Consider the following 19,945-nt stretch of genomic DNA (forward strand, 5'->3'; position numbering starts at 1 on the left):
AGGAAACCCACACAGACACGGGGAGAACATGCAAACAGGGAGGACACAGTAAGCAAACCTGGGTCTCCAAACTGCGAGGCAGCAGCGCTACCCACTGTGCCACCATATATACATCTACCCACTGTGCACCATATATATATATATATATATATATATATGTGTGTGTATATATTCATGGCATTCGTAGTCCCAATCACAATCTGATTGTATGGGTGGTTACCTACCAGGTAACACTTGTGGTTGGTCAGCAAGTTGGCTAATATATATATACACATACATACATACATATACACACACACTCACCTAAAGGATTATTAGGAACACCATACTAATACGGTGTTTGACCCCCTTTCGCCTTCAGAACTGCCTTAATTCTACGTGGCATTGATTCAACAAGGTGCTGAAAGCATTCTTTAGAAATGTTGGCCCATATTGATAGGATAGCATCTTGCAGTTGATGGAGATTTGTGGGATGCACATCCAGGGCACGAATCTCCCGTTCCACCACATCCCAAAGATGCTCTATTGGGTTGAGATCTGGTGACTGTGGGGGCCATTTTAGTACAGTGAACTCATTGTCATGTTCAAGAAACCAATTTGAAATGATTCGAGCTTTGTGACATGGTGCATTATCCTGCTGGAAGTAGCCATCAGAGGATGGGTACATGGTGGTCATGAAGGGATGGACATGGTCAGAAACAATGCTCAGGTAGCCCGTGGCATTTAAACGATGCCCAATTGGCACTAAGGGGCCTAAAGTGTGCCAAGAAAACATCCCCACACCATTACACCACCACCACCAGCCTGCACAGTGGTAACAAGGCATGATGGATCCATGTTCTCATTCTGTTTACGCCAAATTCTGACTCTACCATTTGAATGTCTCAACAGAAATCGAGACTCATCAGACCAGGCAACATTTTTCCAGTCTTCAACTGTCCAATTTTGATGAGCTCGTGCAAATTGTAGCCTCTTTTTCCTATTTGTAGTGGAGAGGAGTGGTACCCGGTGGGGTCTTCTGCTGTTGTAGCCCATCCGCCTCAAGGTTGTGCGTGTTGTGGCTTCACAAATGCTTTGCTGCATACCTCGGTTGTAACGAGTGGTTATTTCAGTCAAAGTTGCTCTTCTATCAGCTTGAATCAGTCGGCCCATTCTCCTCTGACCTCTAGCATCAACGAGGCATTTTCGCCCACAGGACTGCCGCATGCTGGATGTTTTTCCCTTTTCACACCATTCTTTGTAAACCCTAGAAATGGTTGTGCGTGAAAATCCCAGTAACTGAGCAGATTGTGAAATACTCAGACCGGCCCGTCTGGCACCAACAACCATGCCACACTCAAAATTGCTTAAATCCCCTTTCTTTCCCATTCTGACATTCAGTTTGGAGTTCAGGAGATTGTCTCGACCAGGACCACACCCCTAAATGCATTGAAGCAACTGCCATGTGATTGGTTGATTAGATAATTGCATTAATGAGAGTTTGAACAGGTGTTCCTAATAATCCTGTACAATATAGTATATGTACAAAGCAGTTATATGAGAATAATGTATTTTGTTCTTTTTAACAGTATTTTCATTCTGCTTTTCCAGGTGTTCTAATTGTTGAATTAATCCATTATTTACTAATTAGTGGGTCTAACGCTAAAGTAATTGCAGCCTTTGATTATTCAGTGTTGTCTGCTCTGCTCATTTTTAATTCTTATTAATAAGATACAACAAAGGGGGAAAACTGCACAGAGAAAGGGCAAAATAAAATGAAATCAACAAAAGAGAGTTATGGATTTAAATCTATAGCAAAAGCAGAAATATTTCAAATGTCATATAAATGTAAAAATCACGCAGCTGTGCTTTTCTGAATGTAGAATAAGAGAAAAGAATACCAGTCAATGAAAGAGGATCAGTGTTATCAGGTGTTGTCACTGATTATGAATCTGGTTGGAACAAAAACCTGCAGTCACAGCAGGTCTCCAGGACCGAGGTTGGGAAGCACTGATCCAAATGATTTGAAGGTTAAAATGGATGAGTAATTCTCAGTCCTTCACTTTTTCCTCTTCAATTTCCTTCCAAGTATTTAATTAAACCCAATAGCGCATGATGAATACACACAGAGGTGTAAATGGTAACAAGCACATGGAGAAATGCTGGTCTCTTTTGTCCGTTGCATGTTAGTGCTAATTAGGAGCAATTAAAAACCAAGAATACAGCTGTTTAAGACTAAAATAAGTGATAAGGATTCAAAATCTTAACGAGCGAGAAAACTAAAGTGAAGCAGAAGTGTTACTTGAGCAATCAGTGCTTCTTATTAAGCATTTGGGTTGGGGCAAAAACCTGCAGCCACTGCGACCCTCCAGGACCGTAATTGAGGATCCCTGCTTTACATGATCAGAGTTGGGCAGCCCTGCTTTAAGCCAAGTCAGTTGTGAGCAGCTATTGTTCTCAAAAATACCCGCAGTGACAAATTCTGTATTTTGGAAACTACTGGTTATTATTTGTTCTTACAAAATTCCAGTTCATTTGGTGCTGTAATTAAGAAATTCACGCACTAACAACATAATTTGTATGTATTCAAAACACAGGACATGTTTTTGAAAATGACTTATTTGTGCATTATGCTGCTTTAAATAGCTTTAACAGCTCTAGAAGCAAATAGGATTTTAGTGATTAAAAAAAAAATCAAAAACAAGCATCTTTGTGAAGACATCAGCAAAAGTACAGGAATGGAAATATCAAGGGATGTCACGTAATCACGTTGTCCACCGGGTGTCTTGGAAGTATAAAGGTTGAGAACCACTGCTGTACATCACGCAACTGATCTTCTTTCTGTGATCTAACGCAACAATAGTGTAAAGAAAAACCTTCAAACGCCCGAGGGTAATCAACACTTCAACTCGAGCAAGAGTTTGAATAAGTAAATCTGCAAAAACGTCAGTGACACGAAAAAAGAGGAAGCCTGAACCTGGAAACTTTTAACTACGGCACGAAGGCGGAGCGAACGCACTGTAGACCACAATGCACTTGTTTTTGTTTTTGAAGAAGTAAAACTTAGCACGCCTCTTGTTAATGAGAGCAGAACCGTCCTCCTCTCCTCCTGTAGCGCCACCCCCACAGGCTGACTGAGCCTCCTCCGCCGCCGCTTCACACAATGTGAGCGAGCAACACGGGATGTGACGTCAGGGCGTGGGCGGACCCCTATGGCGTGTTGATTTCCCGCGGTTTGGCGATTCATTACGACTGAGGAGTTCACTTTCTTTTTATTTTTTTTTTGTTTTTTTACCCCCAAAGCGTACGAAGAGTCGCTCTTCGAAGACATCCGACAGAGAGTTTTTACAGCTCCTTGTCTGTCGGTAAACTGAAAAATGCCACCGAAAAATCCCAGGAAGGCAGCCTCTTCCGCCTCTGCTGCCGAAGGCTCAAAGCCGGTCTCAAAGCAGCTGTCGGGAAGCGAGCTGCTGAGCCAGGAATCGCGACTGAAAGACGAAAGGTAAATCAGCGCTTTATGGTGGAGCTTACAAAATATTGGATTGGTTCACGTCCCTCACGCCGTTTGGCAGCCACCTCGGTTCCTTGAATTTAGAGTGAAATGGCTACTTTTTGACAACTTTTTAGTAGCGATCTCGACAGCTCCACAACAGGGAGCGCGAGGGCAGAGGGGAGGCAGTGAGCGGCGGATTGTCGCGGCTTCACTTCGGCAGGTAGTTGTGAGCCGTGACGGCTGACAGGGGCTGTCTGTTTTCCTTTCTTGTTGTTGAGATTTGGAGCGTCCATGAGCACCAAATGGCTTCGATGTTGTGTGTTGGATTGTTGTTGTTATCGTCCGAAAGAGGGGAGGAGGGGGTTGGGGGTTTACGTGTGAAATTAAATCCCTGTTGGGTGTTATCTGTAAAACACTTAAACGATGGTGGGGTAAAAGAATACATCGGTCTTTGTTGGATTAATGTTTGAACTTTATACAGCTGTAATAATAATCGGATGGGAATATTTAGGAAAACACGAGTACAACAATAAAAAACAACAGGAAAACAGTACTAGCTGGGATTTTGAACACTACCTGACACATTTGGTGCACAGAGCCAGTGAGCCTCTGAATCTCTAATTCTGAGATGTTCTGCTGTTTGACAAAAGTGCTGGCCGTTGGCAGGCAGGTCACATCTCCAGATGCTGTGATCCTAAAGGTGGGATTAAAGTCAGGTAAAATGGCATACCAGCATTCCTTGTGACAGTTTTGTATGGCCTGGAATAAAGTCCCTGACAGGTTCTCTTGCTCCGAGGCTGGCAGTATGGACCCTTTCTGTCTCTGCCCTGCCACTCATTGTGACAGCCATGCAGTTCCTTCAGCAAGGCGGGTAGCAAATCTGAAACAGGACATGAGATGAACAGATCTGTTTTGGTCAGCCGTGGGCACACACAGCTTGGATGTTTAGCAGTGACCTTAGGGTACAGTGGAGTGGCAAAGTCCTTAGTGTCTGTCAACACTGGTTTATGACGTGTTGGCGTCCCGCAGCACACCAATAGCCCTTTCTGTATCTTCTGGTGATGGCATTAGGGAATGCACATAATTTGTGATTGTTCATTGGAATCGGTAGGGAAAACCTTCAGAGGTTTAACCCAGTTGTATTGTGCCAAGCCCTTGTACCTTTCATATGCTTTTTATTTATTTAGAGTAGTGGAACCCAAAACTGAACACCAGCTTTTCAGTATTGACAAACTCTAAGGGGAAACCCACACTTCAGTGTTATAATCATATATCAATGACCTCAAGACCCCAAGCGGACCACCCCTTGTAGTTATTTATGTATTTTAAGTTCAAAATACACCTCTCTGTTTGTGATATTAATGAGCAAAAAACGGCAAACGGAAGTTTATCAGTGTTGTGTATGTGTGTCGATGGGCGAGAGGCCTAAGACCCTGATAACATCAACCCCTGTGTCTGTCCTGCTGTGGCTGATCAGATGTTGCCCCACCTGGAAATTACTTGGTTAAAGTGCACATGTATTTGACAAAGTGTAATGGCTCATTGCACACCCTTCATAGTTGGGCAGGGGGCTACAAATGGACAACCTTTAGTGAAAGTGCGCAGGATGTGATTGGGGTTTTCTTCTCCAGTGAAAATGTGGTATTTTTTTTATTCCATCAAGTTATATTTTGCCATTCAGATCCATTCACACAGCACCACAGTACTTGTTCTGGAGCATAGAAAGTTGCTAAAAAAATCACGAATATCATAAAGTGAGCAGTAGTAATAGAAATCAAAACAATAATGGGGCTTTGTCAGCAATCAGAATGACCTGGAAAAGTCCCTGACATCATACCGTCACTGTCTGTCATTGTACAGTTTTTTTTTTTTGTCTGTTTAATCTGGTAAAGTTCTTTTCTTTGTAGCTGGAAAGGAGCGGATATACACTCACTGGCCTCTTTACTACGTAGACCTGTTCAACTACTACTTAATGCAAATATCTAATCGGCCACTCGCATGGTAGCAACTCCGTGCATTTAGGCATGTAGAGTAGACATTGTCAAGACGACCTGCTGAAGTTCAAACTGAGCATCTGAATTGGGAAGAAAGGGGACTTTGAACGTGGTATAGATGTTGGAACTAGATGGACTGGACTGAGTACTTCAGAAACTGCTGACCAACTGGCATTTTCATGCACAACTATCTCTATTATATATATACTAGTGACTGGGAGGCCGATCGAAACGGACTACAAATTCTACGTTTGTGAAATCCATATTTTATCTACAAATAATTATTTGTTTTTTTAAGTCCTTGAAATGATTTTGTTATCATGGCACTGATTTGTGCTTAAAATTGACCTTTTCGGCCGATGTAATGAAGAGCTTCCTGTGTAAACGGGGCTGCGAGATGTGAACTCAGCTCTTCAGCGCACCTCATTTGATTTTTTCCGGCAAACAAATTTTCAAAGCAAACCATATTTTACAACTCTAATCAGAGTCGGAGTAATAATTATGTTGGCGTGGTCACTTTAGATATGAGATCAGCTAAAATTTAAACACTGACCGTTGTTAATACCCAGCCATCATTACTCAGTTTGCCAATAGATGTCAGAAGGACGGATGCCAAAACCGAACTACCCAAAGATAGATTCTGACGTACCAAGCAAATGGCGATACTTTCTAAATTACTTACAGTTCTGGAGCTGTTGAAGGGTTTAAGTCAATCGACAATGTTAGTCCTGGAAAGTATGGCCCGCCAAACCAATGTTCCAAAAACCTGTTATCTGCTCGAACCAACACCGACTTGCTATACTCGAATGTCCAGCGGCGTCACTGAAGCATTCAAACATTCTTAGCCAATCGTGCAATACTGCGTCCGCGTTTGCCACATTATGTTGTAACTACAGAGGCAGAGTCCCATTGCATGGTTCTAACTGAGTCGAGGTATTGACGCGAACACCATACGTACGGATAGTATCAAATTATATATAAGGAGATAGACGATATATATATGTGTGTGTGTGTATGTATAAAATGTACCAAGCAGTTATATGGAAATAATGTATTTTGTTCTTTTTAACAATATTTTCATCTTGATTTTCATTCAGCTTTTCCAGGTGTTCTAATTGTTGAATTAATCCATTATTTACTAATTAGTGGCTCTGATGTTAAAGTACTTGCAGCCTTTGATTAATTCCGTGTTGTTTGCCTGCGTGTCTGCTCTGCTCATTTTTATTACTTATTAATAAGATACAGCAAAGGGAAAAAACTGCACAGAGAAAGGGCAAAATAAAATGAAATCAACAAAAGAGAGTTAAGTATTTAAATCAATAGCAAAAGCAGAAATATTTCTAAATGTCTCATAAATGTAAAAATCATGCTGCTCTGCTTTTCTGAATGTAGAGTAAGAGAAAAAGAAATACCAGCTAATTAAATGAGATGAGTGATATCAGGTGTTGTCGCTGATTAGGAACAAAAACCTGTAGCCACAGTGTGCCCCCAGGACCGAGGTTGGGGAACAAAGTTTACAGAGAATGGTCTGACAGAAGGAAAATATCCAGTGGGCAGCAGATCTCTGGGAAAAATGCCTTGTTGATGCTAGATGTCCGAGGAGAATGGCCAGACTGATTTGAGCTAATAGAAAGGCAACAGTAACTGACGTAATCACTCATTACAACCGAGGTATGCAGAAGAGCATCTCTGAATGCACATCACATCAAACCTTGATGCAGGTGGGCTACAGCAGCACAAGACCACACCGGGGGCCACTTCTGTCAGCTAAGAACATACAACTGAGGCTACAGTTCACATGGGCTCACTAAGATTGGACAACAGAAGATTGGAAAAACATTACCTGGTCTGATGGGTCTCGATTTCTTCTGCAATATTTGGATGGTAGGGTCAGAATTTGGCATCGGCGACATAAAGCATTGATCCATCCTGCCTTGTATTAACGCTTTAGGCTGGTGGTGGTGGTGTGGGATATTTTCTTGGCACACTTTTGGCCCCTTCGTACTAAATGAGCATTGTTTAAATGCCACAGCCCACCTTATTATTGTTGCTGACCATGTCCATCCCTTTATGACCACAGTGTACCCATCTTCTGATCTTTACTTCCAGCAGGATAACACGTCATGTCACAAAACTCAAATCATCTCAAACTGGTTTCTTGAACATGACAAGGAGTTCACCGTGCTCAAATGGCCTCCACAGTCACCAGATCTCCATCCAAGAGAGCACCTTTGACATTTGGTGGATCAGGAGATTTGCATCATGAATGTGCAACCAACAGATCTGCAGCAACTACGTGATGCTATCATGTCAATATAGACTAGAATCTCTGAAGAATGTTTCCAGCACCTTGTTGAATATATGCCATGAAGAATTATGGCAGTTCTGAAGGCAAAAGGGGGTCTAACCCAGTACTAGCTATGTGTACCTCATAAAGTGTCTGGTGAGGGTATATGGAGTTGACAAAGAACTATGGGATTGTCCTTATATCTATGTACAGCTCATGGATGATGCTTTAGGTTTCACAGCTTTGATACCTGTGTGTATAAATCCTAGCAGCAAATAGCATAAAACTACAGTGCCTTCCATAATGTTTGGCACAATCCCCCACAGTTAAAACTTACACATTAATAATCGGATATCATTAAAGTGAACATTGCAGACTTTCATTTAAGGTTACTGTATATGCGTACATTTTGGTCACACCATGTAGAAGTGACAACACTTTTTTTTACCCGGTCTCCCCATTTCAGGACACCATAATGTCTATCAAAGTTGTCATTTTTAGGACTTTGTCGCATATCCCTTGTATACAATGACTGCTTGAAGTCTGTGAATCATAGACATCACCAAGCAAGGTTATTATAGTTAACAAAAACTAAAATCAAAACTGAAACTATTAATAAAAAAAACATTTTCGTAAACTGAAATAAAATAATTGACAAAACTGAAATGAAAAACTAAACAAAACTATTAAAGTAGCTGCAAAGACTGACTGATATTATGTAATTTAATAAAATTAGTCATCCACCATGAGGCGCATGCATTTATTCATCCAGTGCAAAACTTCCCCAACTTTTTTCGGACGCAGACCCCTTTACAAAAAACATTTAAAACCGTCGACCCGCTAGTCATTTACTTTACTTACTCAGATTAATACATTTGTACAGTACTTGATATTAAATATTTCACTAGATATCAAACTTTTCATTTTAATCACTTGTAAATAATGATTAAAAAAAAAAAAGGACTACGGAATATGGAATTATCTTGTGCAACATTTAATATTGAAACCTACATTAATAAATTAAAGGAAAAAAATATGAACAGTTTTTTTTACATTTTTGACATTTATGAAATAAATATGTAAATTCAAAATAAGTACAAATAGTCCAAGCTGTACTGTCTGCATTTCTTTTTTGGTTCAGTCATATTATCTGAAGAAAGAAAAACTTTTATTAACAAACAATTTCGACAGCCCATGTGATGATAAAAAACAAAAAAACAACAATAAAGGATGTACAGGCAGTCCCCGGGTTAGGTACGAGATAGGGATTGTAGGTTTGCACTTAAGTTAAATTTGTATGTAAGTCGGAACAGGTACATTATTTTAATAAATGCTATTGTTGACCGACTGTAACCAAGTGCTCTGCCAATGAATGACGGAGTTTCACCCCTTTGTGACCTTTTTATTATTTCTACTTTATTTTCCATGGTGATGGTTTTACTCTTCTTTACTGTATCACCAGCACTTGCATCAGATTTGTGTTTCAGAGACATTGTTGAAGGGTGAAGACAAAAGGTTAAGATGAGCTCTTCTGCACAGCACTGTACACGCAATCACAGCAGGAAGGCACCAGTCGTCAACATGTCTGATGTATAGGGTGGTCCAGATCTAATTATGCAATTTTCATTACACTATAACTTATTCAGTTTACTACATATAAAATCACCCGAAAAATCCCGGACCATCGAGAAGTGTGCGAATTGACGACACGAAGAATCGTCTTTGCGCCGAACTGGAATCGTCCTTACATAAATCAAAGTCATCCAGATGATCTGGATCTGCATAATTAGATCTAGACCACCTTGTACTGACAAGAGACAACTTCCTGCTATATGCATAACAGTACAACAGGCTTGCTATTGAGAATGAATGGGGGCAGTGAGGGGCGGTTCATCACCAGCCCACCTCACAGTCCCTTCCACTACAGTATGCTGCCTGCAGTGTCCACCGCACCACTGCTATTTGTTAGCACAGAATTAAAAAATACCTTATTTTACAAGACTGATAGATTCCTCATTTTATTCTTTAATCAAAAATCAAAATCTGAAAATTCCTTTCAGTTTGGTTTTGTGGTTTTTCGTTTTTTATTTTTTATTGCTTCTAAAATGAAATTTCAAATACCAAAAAGTACAATGTGCTCGGTAGCGGGGACCATTTCTGCATTCATTTTGTTTTGCAAAGGAGAAAGTGTATAAGCACTTCTGAATTATGTTTTAAAATTTTGGTCACCCATTTTTCAATGTGGGATAGGCTCCGTTTCCTACATCTCTCAAAAAACATTAGATATTTTTGGTGTTTATTCATCATTGCCAGTTTTTACACTTGATCCAGAAAAGTATGTGTAATTTTAAATTTATGAAGAATATATCCGCCTTAGTCTGCAGCAACCTCATGAAGAACATTTTAAGTTTTTGATTCCTAAAAAGAGAAAACCAATTCCCAATGAGGATGGTTTGCTCAAAATATTGTAAATAAGGATATATTTTAATTCCATAAGGAGTTAGTAAGCATACAGATATACTGTGTATATACAGTAGATTAAGATATTTTGACACCCCCTTTGGCAGAAATTACAGCTTTAGGGCTTCTTGGGTAAGTGTCTACAAGCTTTGCACACCTGGACTTGGGCTGTTTATCTCATTATTCCCAGCAGATCCTCTCAAGGTCCATTAGATGAGAAGCATTGTGGTCACAGGACCACTCTAAGCTTTAGAAATGGTTTGATCCCCTTGCCCTGATCTGTGTCTCCTCGCCGTTTTATTGCTGAGTTCTATAGAGAGTTCCATGGGCTTTTTGCTTGTTTTTTTGTCCTGACATGCAGTATTACTTGTTGGACCTTCAATACACAGCTACACGTGTGCCTTTCTGAACTTTCTCCAGTCAATTCATTTTGACAGGTGGACTCCAGTCAAATTCAAGAGACATCAAGGACAGTTAAAAGTGCACTTAAAGTTAAGTACAATATAGGGTGCCACAACAAATGGTCTGAGTACTTATTTGAATGATTTTAGTTTTGGATTTCTAACAAATTTGCAAACCTTTCTGTAAACATGTTTTTGCTTTTCATTTTGGGTTATTGAGTGTAGATTGATGGGCAAACGTATCAATTTAAACTTAAATCTATAACACAAAGTATGCAAAACATGAAGGTGTCTGAATACTGGGTATGACTTGACAATGGCCGGATATTGAGAGAATAGTGTATTTGGCATCATGGAGAAATGATAGGATGCAGACGGTCAGAATGACGACCAGGAGACAACAGGGATTATGTGATTGTTAATATCTGAAGAATAAATCTGGAAAGGAAGATTGAATCTTTTGCATTGTTTCACACTGTGTTACAATTAGAAATATTACTGTGGTGGATTCCTGACAACTCTGAAGCCATAAGGTTCGTATTTAAGCTTTGGCATGGTGTGAACTGTTGCTGCCTCACATGTTGTTCTGGTGTGCAATTCAGATACTATTCTGCTGTGTTGTTTTGTATATTTTCTGGTTAATTTTTTGTTTTGTTTTTATCTGGTAAATTGTCAGCAGTGCATTCAGGGCCTTGAGAGCCGATGTCATGTTACATGACTTCTAATCAGAAGTGATGTCAAGCTTGATGATTGCCATTGCTGATCTTGTCACCGGAGTATGTCAGATTGGTTAACTAGCATCACAGGGCATGTCAAATTAGACAACTGTGTAATGACTTTCTAGCACAGTTGCCTGTTTCTAAAGCATGGCAGGGTTTCCAGTAATGTGCTGCCTGATGGAGCTGGTGTCTGTGTAAAAGCTGTAAAGGTACAACAAGTTCAGGTGCGACCTTGGACCTTTGTTTATTTCTTTTTGTCCATTTTGAAAGGGTACATATAACAAGCCAAATCAGACAAAGTCTCTTATCTGTTTGTCAGGTCCAAAACGCCCTTGTTTGTTTTTCCCTATAGCCGCATTATATGATAATCTTGTTCCTTAAAAATCTGTTTTCTTTACTTGTTCTGCCCCTTGGTACACCCCTGAGCTGCGTCAGTTTAACACTAAAGGCCATAGATTAGAATAACTGTTTGTTAAACATAATAAAATGCACCATCTTTATAAGGGTTCTTTTTCCACTGCCAAATATACTTATTATGCAGAAGAGTTTAGGTTAGGTGAAGGGAATCCTAGAGCTTTATGTTCTATGGTTAATACGGTTCTGTAGCTACCTAATGCCCATTCACCTCACTTGTACTCCACTGAACAAAGTGATATTGTAATGAAATTCTTTAATTCAAAAATGAACAATATTCACCAGGAGCTAACATCATCTAAGTTTATTACACAATTCTTCTATTTCAGCTTCTGGTAGGCCTTGCTTAAATTCTCTTTTATCCTTTACACTCCCTACTGTTCCTGAAATTTCTGATTTCATTACAAAATCTAAACCTTGAACTTCCCAGTTTGATCCAATTCACACTTATTTGGTAAAAACTTGCCTGCCCTCTATTGTCCCATTAATAACTGACATTATACATTTGTCACTTTCTTCTGGTTGTGTTCACTTATAGCATTATATTTGTATAGAGCTTATATACAGTACAGGCCAAACGTTTGGACACACCTCATTCAATGTGTTTTCTTTATTTTCATGACCATTTATATTGGTAGATTCTCACTGAAGGCATCAAAACTATGAATGAACACGTGGAGTTATGTACTTAACAAAAAAAGGTGAAATAACTGAAAACATGGTAGTCACCTGTTGAAGCTCATCGAGAGAATGCCAAGAGTGTGCAAAGCAGTAATCAGAGCAAAGGGTGGCTATTTTGAAGAAACTAGAATATAAAACATGTTTTCAGTTATTTCACCTTTTTTTGTTAAGTACATAACTCCACATGTGTTCATTTATAGTTTGGATGCCTTCAGTGAGAATCGACCAATGTAAACGGTCATGAAAATAAAGAAAACACATTGAATGAGGAGGTGTGTCCAAACTTTTGGCCTGTACTGTAGCTCTTAAGATGGCTGCTATAATTCCCATTTTAAAGAAACCTGATGCTGATCCTGATAATGTGACTAATTTTAGACCAATTTCAAACCTGCCATTACTCTTGAAAATATTGAAGAAAACAGTAGCTGCACAGGTATGTATGTATGTATCTTACTGATAATGATGTATCTGAACAGTTTGTTTGGTTTCTGCCCTTTACATAGTACAGAGACATCCATCCATCCATCCATTTTCTAACCCGCTGAATCCGAACAGGGTCATGGGGGCCCGCTGTAGCCAATCCCAGCCAACACAGGGCACAAGGCAGGAACCAATCCTGGGCAGGGTGCCAACCCACCGCAGGACACACCCACACCAAGCACACACTAGGGCCAATTTAGAATCGCCAATCACAGCTTTGGTTAAAATCACTAATGATCTTCTAATGGCCGCTGACTCTGGGTTATGGACCATAACACCATTCTGGTGTTACTAGACATGAGTGCGGCCTTTGACTTGGTCTCTCATAGCATTTTGTTAGAAAGATTAGCCTGTGTTGGAAGTGGTGGTATTTCCTGCCCTTGGTTTAGGTCGTACACAGTTTTCTCAACTTGGGAATTTTAGATTGCAGCCCACCCCAGTCACCAGTGACGTTCCCCAGAGCTCTGTTTTGGGCCCTCTTCTGTTTATTATTTATTATCTACCTTTTACCACTTGTAATAATTTTCGGAGATTTGGTATTCAGGTCCACTGCTATGCTGGTGACAATCAACAGTGTTTGTCTACCAAGCCTAATTCTGCCTTTCATCCTCTCTGATTGTCTTGCTGAAATAAAAGACTGGTTCTCCTCTAATTTTTTCAAACGTCATAATGATGAAGCTGAGGTTGTTCTCCTCATTGGTACTAAATCTGCTCTTGCCAAACTTGACAGTTTTTCCTTGACAGTTGACAGCGCTGTAGTTTCTCCTTCTTCTCAGGTTAAGGGCTTGTGTGCCATCCTCGACAATACTTTATCTTTCAAAGCACACATTAACAATATTACGTGGTCTGCATATTTTCACCTTCACAATATAAACCATCTCACCTGTTTCTAGTACCTAATAGAACTGCTATTCTTGTATATGTTTTGGTAAGATCTCGTATTGATTACTGTGATTCTGTATTGGTTGACCTCCCTCACAAGCTTCTGCATAGGCTTCAGCTAGTTCTGCTTGTGGTATTACCAGATGCACCTCCATAGAGCACATTACTCCAGTTCTTTGTAAACTCCACTGACTTCCCGTGAAATATCATATTGATTTCAAGATTTTGCTATTAACATTCAAAGCTCTTCATATGTCCTCTGTATTTCTTGGATCTGTTACACATTTCAATGTCTGCTTGTACTCTTAGATCTTCTTATTCAAATCTCCTTGTTATGCCTTTTGCTCGTTTATCTAACGTGGCGTGTAGATCCTTAAGCTTTGCGTCTTTGGAACTCCTTCCCTCAAGATATCTGCAGCACTGATTAAGTTTGCAGCTTCAAATCTAGACTTAAAACTTACCTTTTCAAACTTGCCTATTCCTCTGATTTGATTTTTAACTGTTTTTTCCAGTTTATGACCATATTTTCATGATGTTATTTCAATCGTTTTTATGATGCTTTTTTCTTTTCCTTATTATAAGGTGTCCTTGAGTGCCATGAAAAGTGCCTTTTAAATAAAATGAATTATTAATTATTATGCATTGTGGGTAGCGCTCATTGGTTGTCAGCTCTGAAACACGCACACAAGTCCGCACCTATGATTTAAGGGGCGAGTCACTGGGTATGTCTGACCACATGACTTGACGTGACGGGACTGTGCTGCAACTGCTTTTGACTTGCTAAGATTATGAATTCTGCGACTAAAAGCATACTGGAAAAGTCGTGTGATGTGGTGTGGCCTTTGCTGGTGATACTAGTGACATGTGTGGAAGAAAGAGAGGAAGACAGGAATAGTTCAATCAAATAGATTTTTATTCAGTCACAGGTGAGTACATGGATTCTATGTTGCAAAGCAGAAGAGCAAAGTTTCCTTTTTCATTTGGCTGTTTTATATCTTCTCCTTCCCCTTTAATTAAAAAGCATAATATCGTTTATTTAAACATTTTATTTTATTACGTTAATGGGTCATCTGTTTTTATTTATTTATTTTTTAACTTGTCAGATAGACCCTAAAGAAGGAAAGGTCATCTTTCCTGTGTCAAGCAGACACGTTCCTAAAGAAACTGGAAATTGTCCTAGGTCAGCTTACTGCACCCTGCCTTATGACAGACGCCTTTATGAATAACCTGCCGTTATAGCAAAATGGCTTTGTCAGCTATTAACCCTTAATGAACTGCTTTCAAGCTACTTTTCTTTCACACATGACGCAGTGTGGCTGACTGTTATGCTCTTTGTTCATTCAGTTTCTGGAATGTATGCTGTAATTTCAGCTGCTTTCCCACCAGGGAGCAGAACCAGGGTTGGTACCCTGCTCCCATGGTCTTTTCTATTACAGCTGTTGTGTTTGCGTTACAGATGTACAAGAGAGTGGCATTCTGTAGTTGAATGCTGTACAGAATGTGCTCAGTGGTAATGTGTGGATCAAATTCATTTCTTAACTGTTAAGGTTATTTTTATACTTGGTTTATATTTTTTCCTGAGTTGCACTTTATGCTGCACACATCACTGTGTCATGTGGGCAGTTCTGCAAGTTTGTGGGATTCCAGGGTGATTACTGGAAGGGTTGAGAGTGTGATGCATTTGGGGAGAGAATTGACATCTCCAAATGCGAGGTCCTTTCTCTGAAAAACCTGTCGTCTTTACTGCAGGTAAAAGGTAAGCAGCTTCCTTAAGTGCAAGAGCTGAAGTGTCTTGGGTCTTTAATATGACTGTCAGTATAGGGTTTGTGAGTTTGACTGACGTAATGGAGGAGCTGCAGCAGATTTAAGAGCATCTACATCTCCATCCTCGCCTGTGATGACTGGGTTCTGACTGAAAGAGTGAGATTGTTAGTTTCAGAGGCTGAAATGAGGTTCACGTGTTGTGTGGCTGGACTTCCTCCTCTTGACAGGTTGAGGAGTTCAGTAATCCAGCGGGAACTGAGTGTAGAACCACTGAGGTCACCGAGAGCCAGTTGAGGTGGTTTGGGCATTTCATTAGGATTTTCCAAGATTGCCTTTCTCAATAGATTAGAAACATTGTGAGGACCATCCCTGAAACCAGTCACCGACCAAAATGTTGTTATGACCTTGTTGAAAGAATTTCTATCAGCATGGGTTAGATGGGATAAACCAAGTGAACCATTAGATTGCTATGGGTACTTCAATTAAAATTCATTGGGAAATTTAGTGGAACTTAGAGGTAGCAGTGATAAATAATCAGGTTATAGGAAAAAATGAAGGAATAAACATAGCAAAAATTGGCTTTTTACAACAAAAAAGGATATAAACACATTTTTAATTGAGCCATAATAAAAGCATACCTACAAAAACTGCATAGGTACAAAGATCATACTTTAGGTACTGCAAAAATGCATCGATCACTCAATTACTCTTTTGTAACAAGACCTTAGCAAAGGATTCTTTTGGTCTTTGTAATACCTATAAGTAGTAACATGATTGAAATTTTTAAAATTATGAAGGTAATTAGTCAAGTGGATCGAGACTGTGACTTTAACATGAGTTCATCAAGAACAAGTGGACACAGTTGGAAATTTGTTAAGGGTAAATTTCACACAAACGTTAGGAAGTTTTTCTGTATGTAGAGAACCACAGACACATGGAATAAGTGACCAGGTCGTGTGGTAGACAATAGGACTTTAGGGATTTTCAAAACTCGACTAGATGTTTTTTTCAAAGAATTAAGTGGATAGGACTGGGGAGCTTTATTGGTCTGAATGGCCTGTTCTCCTCTAGATTGCTGTAATGTTCTAAAAACATCAGTAGACAGGTTATCCATCACTGTGCTGTGTGGCGTATTGACATGATGGTAAAATTACTTGTTAATATGAAGGATTCATAGGTCTTATACTAAATATGTAATATCAAGAGAAACATGTTTCAGTTAGGGAACCTCGGACTACTCCAAAGTGAAGTTTTGTTAGTAGGTCACATTATAGAGATGAATTAACACTTCACTGATGTTATGTAAATGTTATGAAGAATCAAATAAGTGTTTGGTACTAGTAAATGAGTAATAGATGCATTTTTGCAGTACCTAAACTAAAGTGCTACTGATACAATTGTAAAATTTCACTAACCACACGTAGTGGAACTAGCATTGGTTCATTGGCTTACCCGAAACAGATACGTATGTAAACATATACAGTAAATACTGCATACAAAGCATTTTCTGCATTCAAAGCAGTATCATACCAAAATTTTGTTTGTTTTTTTCCAGCATTGAATGATAAGATTTTATAAAATGTAATTCAACAAAACATGTATTTTGTTTACTATACTTTACTGACACTACACGCAATTGCATTCCATCATTATTGTTACTTTTGAATGTGACTCATTATTACAAAAATATCTAGTACATAAAAATACAATCTCTCTCTTTAATGAAGTAAACAAAAGTTAAAAATACTGCACTACGTCATTGAATGCACCTGCCTGTTACATAGTCTGTGCATTTTCATAAGTAGCAGATCGGAACACTGTTGTTTGGTTTAGATAGACAAATAGATAAGCTTTATTAATCCCAAGGGGAAATTTTTTTTTTGTTCTTTATTTCGCCTTATACAATTTCTTGTATTAGGAATTTGTTAGTTTTCGCAGAGTGCAGGGTCAGCCATTGTACAGCACCCCTGGAGCAATTGCAGGTGAAGGGCCTTGCTCAAGGGCCCAGCAGAGTAGGATCTCTTTTGGCAGTGACGGGGATTCAAACCGGCAACCTTCGGGATACCAGTGCAGATCCTTAGCCTCAGAGCCACCACTCTGCCCAAAATTTTTTATTTCCCATACCCGAGCCGCCTGGGTGAAAACCAGGAATCCTAACCGCTAGACCATATGGGAAGATAATTCAAATGCATACAGCAGCAGAAACATAAAAAACAAGAATACAGACTTACAGGACAGATAATGCAGCCAGTGGGTAAATGAACTTAACAATTTGATCAGGTAGAAGCATTGAATTGCTTAATAGCAGTAGGCAAAAAAGCTGCCCAGAGGCAGTTATCACACTGTGGTGGTGAACCTGTGGCTAAAAGAGATCCAAGAGGACACCTCCTGGAGGGGAGTTTTCATGATGGCATCCAATCTTATTTTCCACAACAGCTTCCAGTGTGTCCAGGGTTTGCCCCATGATGGAGCAGGCCTGATAAGTTTGTTGAGGCATTGTGCATCTTTTGAGCTCAGTTTACTTCCACAGGAGACTGCAATGTAGAACAATACACTGGCATCTATGCATTATAAAGAAGGGCTGCTGTTTGATTGAAAAATTTAATTTCGATGAAAATTTTTAATCATTCGATTAACAGCATATTTATTGCAATTTATCATATTTCTTTCAAGCATATGAATATTTTTCTATAAAGCAGAAATAATTTGGTGATTTCTAATTAAAAACAAACCTAGTAATCGATTGTCCATGCATGTTAAATGATTTCAGTAGTGTATTGAACGGTTTTGTGTAACAGAAGCAACGACCACCAAACACCCAGGAGTTTGCTGTAATATTTGGAAAAACCAATACGTAAGGTTTGAACAGCTACGTAGCAAGACAACTTACCAAAAACACTTAACAATTAAATACTAAAGAAATGGAAACATAAAATCCTTGTTCAGCTTTTGTGCACAATCAGCACTGTGAGAACTCAGGTTGTACTTCCCTGTGTGATCACACGAGTCAACTCTGCACCTGTATCTGTAAAGGAGGAGCTGTTAATTTGATTGAAAATGTGTACAGATTTAACGTTTATGAAAAAAACTGCTAAATAAGTATCTAATAGTGTTATTTATTTAGATGTTTTAAATTGCACATTGTCGTAGAATGTATCATTTATAAATTATAAAGTAATTCTAACTTTCTTAACCTTTGGACCAAATGGATGGATATCTTAGCCTGATCAATTCGCACTAATTGTTGCTCAGTTGTATTGATTACAATATAATATGGGCTAATGTAGGCTGCAATAGGTAAGATACAATTAATTAAGAACAACATACCAGGTCTGCTTTAGGAGAAGTCTGAGTTGGGCATAAGGAATCGAGTGATTCCACTCTGTGTTATCTGCTCTTTAGCTGCTTGGACATGGGTAGCACCTGCACTGTGCTGTTTCATGTCAGATATTGCTCCACATAGGACTGATGGAGCTCCACAGCAAACATTTATTGCCAGGGACAGAGCTGACCCACTGACATTCAGTCTTCCATTCGGACTTGTACCTTGACAGCTTCTTGTGTTTCACAGGTGTACTTGCATTAGCTGATGTGACTAGGTGTAGTGTCTTGTTCTGGATATTCTGCTGTACTGCCTGATAAGATTTTTTTTTTATATATATACTGCTCAAAAGAATTAAAGGAACACTTTTTAATCAGAGTATAGCATAAAGTCAATGAAACTTATGGGATATTAATCTGGTCAGTTAAGTAGCAGAGGGGGTTGTTAATCAGTTTCAGCTGCTGTGGTGTTAATGAAATTAACAACAGATGCACTAGAGGGCAACAATGAGATGACCCCAAAACAGGAATGGTTTAACAGGTGGAGGCCACTGACATTTTTCCCTCCTCATCTTTTCTGACTGTGTCTTCACTAGTTTTGCATTTGGCTACAGTCAGTGTCACTACTGGTAGCATGAGGCGATACCTGGACCCTACAGAGGTTGCACAGGTAGTCCAACTTCTCCAGGATGGCACATCAATACGTGTCATTGCCAGAAGGTTTGCTGTGTCTCCCTGCACAGTCTCAAGGGCATGGAGGAGATTCTAGGAGACAAGCAGTTACTCTAGGAGAGCTGGAGAGGGCCATAGAAGGTCCATAACCCATCAGCAGGACCAGGCTCCTTTGGGCAAGGAGGAACAGGATGAGCACTGCTAGAGCCCTACAAAATGACCTCCAGCAAGCCACTGGTGTGAATGTCTCTGACCAAACAACCAGAAAGACTTCATGAGGGGCCCCATGTCCTGTAATGGGCCCTGAGCTCACTGCCCAGCAGCATGCAGCTCGATTGGCATTCGCCATAGAATACCAGAATTGGCAGATGCACCACTGGTGCCCTGTGCTTTTTACA

At 39.6% G+C, this 19,945-nt stretch overlaps 1 protein-coding gene across 1 annotated transcript in view; it reads left to right on the forward strand.

The window, feature by feature from the left end:
* The first annotated feature begins 2,640 nt into the window (after positions 1-2,640).
* The window catches only part of rb1 (retinoblastoma 1), a 287,527-nt gene continuing 270,222 nt past the window's right edge, over positions 2,641-19,945 (forward strand). The window contains exon 1 of the mRNA XM_039745852.1: positions 2,641-3,481. Within this exon, the coding sequence (XP_039601786.1) occupies positions 3,357-3,481 (125 nt within the window). The 5' untranslated portion in view covers positions 2,641-3,356. The remainder of the gene's footprint in view (positions 3,482-19,945) is intronic.

Source organism: Polypterus senegalus, chromosome 2, assembly GCF_016835505.1.
Source record: "Polypterus senegalus isolate Bchr_013 chromosome 2, ASM1683550v1, whole genome shotgun sequence".
Classification (NCBI taxonomy): domain Eukaryota; kingdom Metazoa; phylum Chordata; class Cladistia; order Polypteriformes; family Polypteridae; genus Polypterus; species Polypterus senegalus.